Source organism: Clinocottus analis, unplaced genomic scaffold (assembly GCF_023055335.1).
Source record: "Clinocottus analis isolate CAN_PGR_092001 unplaced genomic scaffold, fCliAna1.0.p SCAF_309, whole genome shotgun sequence".
NCBI classification, from domain to species: Eukaryota; Metazoa; Chordata; class Actinopteri; order Perciformes; family Cottidae; genus Clinocottus; species Clinocottus analis.
Genome location: NW_027176053.1, coordinates 5001 through 15766, shown reverse-complemented (window position 1 = coordinate 15766; position 10766 = coordinate 5001). Strand labels below are relative to the sequence as shown.

General features: G+C 39.3%; 1 protein-coding gene across 1 annotated transcript in view; it reads left to right on the top strand.

Annotated features, from left to right (window-relative positions):
- Positions 1-997: 997 nt before the first annotated feature.
- Positions 998-10766, top strand: part of LOC137798662 (pleckstrin homology domain-containing family A member 6-like) — a 12972-nt gene continuing 3203 nt past the window's right edge. The window contains exons 1-3 of the mRNA XM_068595554.1: positions 998-1096; positions 1720-1824; positions 2728-2800. Coding sequence (XP_068451655.1) covers positions 998-1096; positions 1720-1824; positions 2728-2800 — 277 coding nt within the window. The remainder of the gene's footprint in view (positions 1097-1719; positions 1825-2727; positions 2801-10766) is intronic.

Here is a 10766-nt window from a genome sequence, read left to right as displayed (position 1 = left end):
TGCTGGTGGAATTTCGAGACAAAGTCCTCACTAGTCTGCATGAACACATTTATTGATGATCACCTGGGAATTGAAAGAACCCCTGATCTTTTTGACACCATATTTTATTGGCAAAGAATGTCTGCTGAAGTTTACAAAAAGAGGAAATCATGTGAAAGGTGTCAAAAGGAAATCACGACCTCAGAGAGCCACACCATAAAAATGACAAGACCTATGGACTTCCTATCACTGGAACCAGACAGAAGCAGAATAAAGGACATTCTTGTAATCACGGACCATTTCACAAAATATGCAGTGGTCATTCCAACGCCCAATCAAAAGGCCAGGACAGTCGCAGAATGTCTATGGGACAACTTCCTTATTCACTATGGAATCCCTAAAAAACTCCACAGTGATCAAGGACCAGACCTTAAGTCACGGACAATAAAGGAATTGTGTGGAATGGGTACAATTCCCACTCCACAAAGTCACTCACCACTGCCCTGTACTCCTCCTTTCCATCCCGAATACATCCGACCAACGTAGTCATCAGACTACTTCTGCAGATGGCATGACGCTGTATTGTACTGAAAGGCATTTGTGTAAAAAATGAACTGGAAGGGCGACAGAACAGTTCCCTGTTATATGTAACCTTAGCCCATTCTTATTCCCAGGCCATCAAATATATTGCTTTGTCATGATGCTCCTTTGTTATTGCCTTGACATAGATTTAGTCACACAGTTGTGGTGTAATGTGAACAGCAGTCTCAGGTCACACACCTTAACCACATCCCACTTCTTACATGTTTGTGTCTGGCATCCACAAAGCCACCACTAGAGGTCCAAGTCAGTAAGCATGGGTCTTTGCTCTGGTGAGGAAGTCTGCATTGTGCGAGATTGGAATTTATTAGACCTTGACACATCAGTTCTGATCAAATTCATCCCATCTGTTATTTTGCACTATGGGCGATGTGGGAGCTCATGCATTGCTCTTCTGTCCAGGCACTGCAATCTGGACATGAATGGCAAGCTGAAGACTTCTTCTGGGAAGATCGCTCTCTCCAAAAGGGCCAACATGGTGTCAGACTTGTCTCCAGAACCCGAGTCTTACACCCGGGTGAGGACGCATGCACGTGTGCACGCACACACACGCACACACACGCACACACACGCACACACACGCACACACACAGATGGCAGATGTTGTCCATCCATTCATTTTCCGCCGCTTATCCGGGGTCGGGTCGCGGTGCCGCCACTAATGTTGTGTTCCAGGTAATCCCAATCTTTTTTTGTTACGGTTCAATGTTCAATTAGGAATTGTGCATCAATCCCTAATTCCAGAAATTTGATAAAAATAAAAGGTTCTGATGATACCACTGCTACTGCAGCTCACTTTCCATGGATGTAAAAGGGTAGATCAAACTCTCTAGTGTTACTCAAAAGAAGGAAAGAACAGTCTCCCTAATGTTCTTTTGGAAAACGTTCCTCATGCCAAGGTTAAGAAAATAATTCCTTCCACTCCTCCGATCTAACCCCAGTTTGTTGTCAATGAGTTCCCTGATTGGATGCTATCGCCTACATCTGTGCATCACAATGACCTATTAGTTCATAACCAGCTGATGGACACAGACATTTTCCTTTACGGAAAATCTATGAACAAACCTAATACCTGACTATCACAGTGTAAATTGACTGGTTTACATAACCAATATATCTCTATCTATCTCTTGTGAACAGATGTCTCGTACGCCCAGAGCAGCAGCTACGTTCGGGAAGCGCTCCAACTCCATGCGCAGGAATCCCAAAGCAGAAGTCACCAGGCAGGGATGGCTGTACAAGCAGGTAAAACCGTATTTTACTTCTCTCATATGAATGCACAACTACACTAGTCATGTTTAGTACTACTCAGACTTCTTAGGCAACCAAACCTCTTAGTTAGGGAAAAGATGAGAGCGGGGTTGACGCAAACTTGACTGACTAAAGACTTAAATGACAAATTGTCAAGGTTTACTTTTAGTGTCGCACAGGACCGTTTGTTTGACCGAAAAAACACAACTCCCACTGACCTCGTGTGAACTATCTGCTCTTCACACTATGTCAGTTAGTTACTATAAATGTCTAATAAAGACACAGTGGGGTTTACATGGAAGTTAGTTGAACAACGGTGCACTAGGTTCAGACCCTAAGGGCAACTGTCAGTATTCCACAAGTTGGGAGTGAGACTGGGTTGTGTCATCATAAGAAGGGCAATAAATCCCTTCAAGTAATAACAGGAATACAGAGACCACGTCTAAAAAGATGTTAGAACAAGGCAGTGATTACTGTGCTTACTTTTAAAAAAAAAAATGATTTGAAGCACATTCTGATAATTAGCAAGCACCTTGTACCATCTAGATGTTAGTAGCTCGGATAACTCATGAGAAGGACTTCTTCTAGCAGCTTGTAGGCAGTGCCCCTTTCTGTGACCACATGAACTACTCAAGTACTCAATTTGCACCTTTTCTGTACAAATTACGAGCAAATTGCTAAAGTGTTAACATGTCCAAACAGTCAACAGATCTCAAGAAATTAGATTTCTAAATCAGCAAATGCAGAACAATTGTATTTGCCTTGACAGGATTAAAACAGAAAGTAGGGTGACGTGATGAGCAATGTTTTCCTGATGTGGCGTTAGCGTTGATAATCAGGATCAAGATGACGATGATAATGATGAGTAATGAGTGTGCGATGTGTGTTGTTCTCTAGGCCAGCAGTGGAGTGAAGCAGTGGAACAAGAGGTGGTTCGTCCTCACCGACAGATGCCTCTTCTACTACAAGGGTTTGTGCTTCAATCTGTTGTCTTGCTCAGATATCTGCTTCTGTTGTTTTCTCATCAAACTACTTGTAATGCGAGGCTGATGATGTGTGGCCAGCATCAGGGTTCATTTAGCATTCCACTTCAAAAACATACATGGTAAATAAAATAGAAATGTATAAATTGAATTTTTTTTTAATGTGGCCATTATTGTTAGGTGATTGCTGAGAACTGTGGTTGAGTAGGGTTGCCCTTTAATCAGAGGACTGGTGATTCGATCCCCGGCTGTGCTAGTCCATGTTGACGTGTCCTAAGGCAAGACATTTAACCCTAAATTGCTTCGGCAGCCTGTTCCTGTATGAAAGGGTGTCATGGTGGCACCCTGTCATCAGTGTGTGAATGGGTGAATTACGTTCAATGTTAAAGAGCTTTGAGTGGTTGGAAGAGTAGAACGCTTTATATAAGTCACTCTTTTACAATCCAGGTGACAAACTTTAAATCTTTAAAATAATTGATGTCTCCCTTTGATCACAGTGTCCACAATTGAGATGAAAGTATTGATAAAATCATGAACATACAGCCATGATGTTTTTATGGGAGGTTATTTCTTGCTTTGTAATGCTGTAAAACTGTTTAATTAGACTTGTACCATCATGCTCACACGATACATATTTCACCAGGTGATGTCTAACAAATGCTGACCACTGTTTTGCCAGTTTAACCGCACACCTACACGACGACTTTTCCCTACGACACAGTTTGGTTGGACTGGTTCAAATTGATGTTGAACAATAGTTTTCTTGAGTGTAGTTCAGTTGCGCGCTTTTATGTTAAAGTATTGTTATCAGACCAATATAACAGACACTCTCGGACCAAGTTAACAGTTTATAAATCAGTTTTCTTTTTTATTGAACAGGTACCAGAAGGAACATTTGTCTTTTATCAGGGACAACATTAACACTTTGTTCAGTAGTAAGGGTCCCTGTGAGGGACAAACCACTCCTTCTTTGGTCCATGTTCAGTAGTAAGGGTCCCTGTGAGGGACAAACCACTCCTTCTTTGGTCCATGTTCAGTAGTAAGGGTCCCTGTGAGGGACAAACCACTCCTTCTTTGGTCCGTGTTCAGTAGTAAGGGTCCCTGTGAGGGACAAACCACTCCTTCTTTGGTCCGTGTTCAGTAGTAAGGGTCCCTGTGAGGGACAAACCACTCCTTCTTTGGTCCATGTTCAGTAGTAAGGGTCCCTGTGAGGGACAAACCACTCCTTCTTTGGTCCATGTTCAGTAGTAAGGGTCCCTGTGAGGGACAAGTGCTTTTCATGTTTTCAGTTAAATTTTTCTTCCTCGTTGGTAAAAGTCCAGTCTGTGTTGACTTGAACAAGTGTGCTGACGTCTGGTTGAATGGGGTGGAGATGTGAAGGACAGCTGACAGGTATCAGTGAGGATCTGGATTTGTGGAACTACATCACTGAGAATGTTTGTTCTCATGTAGGTATATCCAAAGAGAAACAACATCAGGATCAGCAGCGGCTTTGCGCATGCGCGATTATTGTTCAGTCTGGACTTGGAGCCTGCAGCAAGGCTCCTGCGAGCCTGACCGCCTGCGAGCCTGACCGCCTGTGAGCGCTTTGTGAAGCGGCAACACTGCCGGTCAGTGTAGTAAGCGAGTGCACACATACATACATCCTCTTCAAATTAAAAGCAGTGTTGTTGCATATGAATTTGTGGCGTTTATCTTATTTATTTATTTTTCATGTTTGATTGACCTCAGGCGGGCCGACTGGGAGAGCCCTAAGATGCCAGTTCTGAACTATACCATCTGGAAAGATTTAAAGTGCAGCACCTGTGATAAGCCCCTCCCAACGCACAAAAAAAGTGTGGTTAATGCATCATTAAATAATTATTGGCGTTATTGGTTTGCTGGGTTGACACATTTTAAATAATATGAGTTTGTGTTGTTACCTTTCTAATATGCTGCAGTGTCTTCTTATGAAACTCTGGAGCTATAGCGCCTAAAACATGAATGCACTACAATTCAGAGATGTCTCAGGACAGCACTTCCTGTGTAATCCACGTGAATGCTGACCAGTGAGTGTAGAGACAGCAAAAAGTCCCTAAAGGAAGGTCGGTGGACGGGCCACACAAACACCTGTGTGTGTGTGTGTGTGTGTGTGTGTGTGTGTGTGTGCGTGTGTGTGTGTGTGCGTGTGTGCGTGTGTGTGTGTGTGTGTGTGTAATGAGTGGAGGGTTTGGTGTGTGCATGCGTGAAGATGTGTGAATGTGCATTCACTATTCACTTGCAGATTAATGGGTCACTGAGCTGACTTTGGGCTGAAGCCCGGCTCTGCATCACCATGGTAATGCTGGCTGCAGTCTCAGAACAGAAAACACTCTAAGATAATCTTAATTAATAACCTGCTCTCCTATATCATTTTACATAACACAAGATGAGATTCTCAATAACAATGCAGCCCAGAGATAAATTGATACTTAAAAAAACTGGAGTAATGCAACTGGAACGGTAGCACTTCATAATAACTACACACTATTTAGCATCAGTTAAGCATGGATAAACACTTAATTTATAATTCATAAAGCATTGTTCCAATATTTACACTCATTGGTATGCAAATCAGAAATACAGTTATAAATGTTTCATTCTTGATTTATAAGCTTGACTGTTTTGCATTTCATGAATGGGTTATCATTAGAGCTCAGCAAGTTAACGCGTCATTAGCGCGTTGATCAGAATCATTTATTTGCCAAGTATGTTATGTTTACACATACAATCAATTTGTCCTGGTGGCAGGTGCATCACACTGAACATTTAACAATATCACAAAAAGAACATTTAACAATAAGCAGAGTGCAATAAATGGCAGCATGAGTATTTACAATTGAGTAGAGTTTAAAGTTAAAATAAATTGCATGGAATGTGAGTGTAAGTGACAAGTGTATTTAAATACTAGAAAGAGCATTTCCTGCTGAAAATGCGTTGGAATGCAAAAAGCTGAAGCTTATAGCTGAAATATTTGAAAGAAATAGCTGAATATAGCTGAACATAGTGGAATATAGCTTAAATTAGCTAAATATAGCTAAATATATTTGAAAATGAAAGAATAGCTGAATATATGTAAAAATAGCTGAATATATTAATATAGCTGAAAATAGCGGAATAGATGAATATATAAATAAATAGCAAATCATTACTGAAAATATAGAAAAGGCAAAATACCTGCTGAAAAATGTTACAGTTCAAAGTCATTTAATTGAACTGTTGAAAATCCTTGTCGTTGAAATGTATAATTGGAAAAGTTGAAAGGAAAACTGCATCATCTAAATCAGGGGTGTCAAACATACGACCTGGCCCGCCAACAGAAGAAAAAAAAAGTTTTTTTTTAAAAATTGAAGTCTGCCATAGGTGGGATTAGAACCACTGACCCTTTGCCTCTAAGACAGAGTTGCTAACCACTGATCTACAGGCGCAGTTGGTGAGACACCTGATATTATTGAGTGTCTACAAAACCATCTGTTAAACCTCAGAACGTGAACGTCAGTGACGCTGTTAATCCTGACGTCTATAACCAAAGTGACCTGCACACACGCGCGCACACACACACGAACGTGCACGCGACCATAATAACACGTTAATGCGGCCGTTCACGCGCGCGGCCGTTGAGGCGCGGGCGCACCCGTTGGCGAGCGTTTACACGCGCGGCCGTTTCACGTTAGTGGGCGTTTACGTGTGCTGCCGTTCACGCGCGAGCACGGCCGTTCATGTGCGCGACCCGTTCGCGTGTGCGGCCGCTTACGTGCCTGCTGCCTGTAGATGCACAGACCAAAGGGCTGCTGCTGGGGACGGACCGGCTCTCCCATTCAGTCGGACCTCAACACGTCTTATCTGTTGGATTCCTATCGACCGCAGTTTACGGCAGAAGACAAGATTTCCAACGTTTTGAGCTATAAATTATGTCCAAAGAGTATACGGTTTGGAGTAGAGAGCAAGTTTAAAATATGTGTATCGCCAAGTGCTCTCGCTCTTGAGTATTACGTCACCGCTGTGAGCTGCCCAACACACAATAATGAGAAAGGCAGAAAAGGTGCGGAAAAACTATAAAACGAAAACGCCGACAGTTAAAACAATATAGGAGATATCAAAAAGATGAGTAATACAATAACAGCTAAACGTTTTATCAACATTTTAAAGGTGGAATGGTGTCTCTAGTTGAAGGCATGACAGAGCCTTTACCTTTTGAAGTTGAAGAGTTGAAAGCGGATTTGAAGATGTTCTTCATTGGAAACCATTCATTTTTTTGGATAAAAAGCTGAATAATTTTAAAATTTGAGAAAATATGAAAAATGTAAAAGCGTAGATTAATAGCTAAAGGTTTTGTCAACATGTGGAATTTTAAATATTGTCTCAAGCTCAATGTATGAAGAAACTGTAAACGTTTGAAGTTGAAGATGATTTGAAGATTTCCCCATTGGGTCCCATTATAAAAAAAAAATTATAAAAAAAATCATAAAAAGCTTAATAATTCAAAGATTTGAAAAGTCTGAAATATGAAAGGTCTTAGCCATCGTGTCCTTAGGTAACTGAATATTTTTATAATTGAACTTTTTTCTGTAGCTGAAAATATGAAAGACTTGAAGAGGTCCAAAATACGGATGGAAGAAATAGAATAATAACTAGAAAGAGCATTTCCTGCTGAAAATGCGTTGGAATGCAAAAAGCTGAAGCTTATAGCTGAAATATTTGAAAGAAGTAGCTGAATATAGCTGAACATAGTGGAATATAGCTTAAATTAGCTAAATATAGCTAAATATATTTGAAAATGAAAGAATAGCTGAATATGTGTAAAAATAGCTGAATATATTAATATAGCTGAAAATAGCGGAATAGATGGATATATAAATAAATAGCAAATCATTACTGAAAATATAGAAAAGGCAAAATACCTGCTGAAAAATGTTACAGTTCAAAGTCATTTAATTGAACTGTTGAAAATCCTTGTCGTTTAAATGTATAATTGGAAAAGTTGAAAGGAAAACTGCATCATCTAAATCAGAGGTGTCAAACATACGACCCGGCCCGCCACAGTGTCCAGTCCAACAGAAGAAAAAAAAAGTAAAAAAAAAAAAAAAACTGTTGGAATTAGTTGGAATGCTTGCAGCATTCCAACTAATGAATGTGTTAACTGGCTGTTGCTCCAGAGTGCCTGTTGTATTGTTCTGGTAACATTACTTTAAAATAAAAGCGTGCAATACACTAGTTTTCACTTCATTATTGAATTTGTTCAACTTTGCCCGGCCCTAATTATCATACCTTCTAAATGATGGATTACTCCGCTAGCAAGCTGGTCTCTAACTCGAGGTCCTGAGTCAACACCTGAGTAAGTAGACCAACCCAGGTGATAGCAAGCTGGTCTCTAACTAACTTAACCTTTTAAAAACCATGGCACCCATGTACGGGTGTTTTACATATTTTTTGCAAAAAACAACAACATATAAATCACAAGAAAATATATTGATGTTATACACCAAATTAAACACCAAAGCATTTGCTACAAGAATCAGTCAGCTATTTAAAACAAACTCAAACAGAAAGAAAGATAATTAAAAAAGTATACAACAAACTAAAAGCCACAAAATCAGCCTAAAATCAGCGTGTTTCCAGAACCAGCAGCCCTTAGCTTGGTGCTATCAGAAAAATCCAGATGTCCAGAAGCAAGACAATTCCACACAGATTCCAGACCTTTAACATCCTTCCAGCTCAAAGAACCAGAGAGATGAGCCAAAGAGCACAGAAACATGAACCGCTTTATTGCAGTACAATCAGCAAATACTGCTTTCCTTTATTTTACAGTTTGATAATTGTTAATTTGTGTGCTTCTTTTATTTTAAAGGGAAATATTGGTTGTTTTATGAATTTAAAAAAATAAATAAAAATCTGAAATTCTTTAATTTATTCTTCTCCAAATGTGACCAAATGTTACAAATGTGAGCCCTTGCCTGACTTTTTTCTGTACTAAATCCTCTCTAACTTTGTTCTGCTTCACTTTATCAAAGTAAAACAATGCAAAAATGATGTTAAAACTTTGAGGTAGGATTTGGAAGAATTTAAAAGTTTACAAACGCATCATTTCAAGGTAAAAATCATGCTAAAAGTGCTTTTTTTCTAGGCGGACCTGAAAACTTTACATTCCTTTCTGTGTGTCATCTTCATTTACTCTTAACCAGTAACACTTAGACTGATATTTACACATCTGAGCAAAACTTAACATTATACTTGTTTATTAACTCCAAGATTATTCAAATAGCTCTAGTGGTCGCAGAGACACAGACGTTTTAGTTTGTATGTCATTTTCAAGCTGAAACCTAAAAAGAGGCTTGGAGCTTAGTAACAACCTAAATTCATCATGAATTGCAATATTAAAACACGTTTATAAAGCACATATTAGCCATTATTGCATCATTTTTAATAATTGGTTTGCATTATATGTTACTGATTTTAAATGAGGAATCCATCATTTATAAAGTATGAAAACTCAATTATGAAACACATAATAGTCAAACTTAATTATCAAGAATATAACATGTATAACTGTGTTTTTCAATTGCAGATTATGTTTATACATGTTTATAAATGTTAGTGTTTACTCATGCTTAACTAATGAAAAATAGCGTGTAATTATTTTAAAGTACCACTGAAACATTTGGTCTATTTTGTTGACATTTTAATGCATTTTGTACAGGAATGTTTTATCAGAGCCATGCCATAATTCAATTATTGATTATCTGTTAATTATTTGACCTTTATTGTGACAGTAATTCCAATGTGCTAATCATAGGCCACATTTACAATCACCTCTGATCCCTTGAAGACGCATCAACTAGAAATCATGATTGTAATTATTTGTATTAAGTACAGTGATGAATACATCTCATAAACATTATCTTAAGATCTTTATCTTGAAATATTCTAAAATCAACGTCCTGTTATTAAGAAATTGATGTTGATGTGATATTGTGTAGAAATGTCTTGCCCAGTCGTCTGATTACAGTCCTGTATCGTAGACCATTTCTCAGGATCGGTTGTTACTGTCGGTCCACCTACTCAGAGATGATTGCAGCCTTGAACAACCTGGTGGAGAATCCCAGCAATAAAGCCAGTACAGTTCCAGAAGACAGCCACAGAAACACGAGTAGAGTAACAGCGGACAGAGGAGCCTCTTCCTGATTCATTGCTGTATTTTAGATGTGTCTTTGTTACTGATTTACCACACATCTCTTTTTGTCTTCCTTTCTCTGTCACTATTTAAGTAAATAATCCAGGTCAAGGCTGTGATTATTTTACAAACATGGTCTTAAAGTGATTTTTATTTCTTTCACATTTTGAAGTTAATTTCTTCCGTGCTAGGGGCATCTCTTTTTATTCTGATCACGTCGGTTTTGTTCCAGCCTTACCCTCGTCTCTTCCTGGCCCAGCTGTGTTTTGAAAAAGAAGGCTTAGAGAGAGGGAGCGATGGAGGGAAGAATTTGTGCAATTTACCACTGAGATTGCTATGCCAGCAGGGCCCAAGGGCCAAGAAATGGGCACAAGGGGAGGAGGAAAAGTACAGGACTTTTGTTGTCTAGGTGTTGTTTACAGGGCTATCTCTGAGTCTTCATAGGCCCAGCTTGTGCTCGCAAGAGTCTTTCTGTTAGGACACACGTGTTGAAGTGTAGTAAATATGTGCTATTTTAGATATTTCTTGTCTTTGACTTGGCTAAAATCTGATGTAAACTCTAATTTAACCAGTTATGATTCTTCCAAATACATATTTGTTGTGGTTGTTCTCTCCAGATTAGTATATTTTCAGTACAATTAGACATGATATGCGTATTCCAATCAACCTGAGAACCTTAGCCTCTGACCCGAGGGTACCGAGTTCACACACAGCTGCAAACAGCCCGGTCGAGGTCATTGTCTGATGAACCAACAGAACCACGC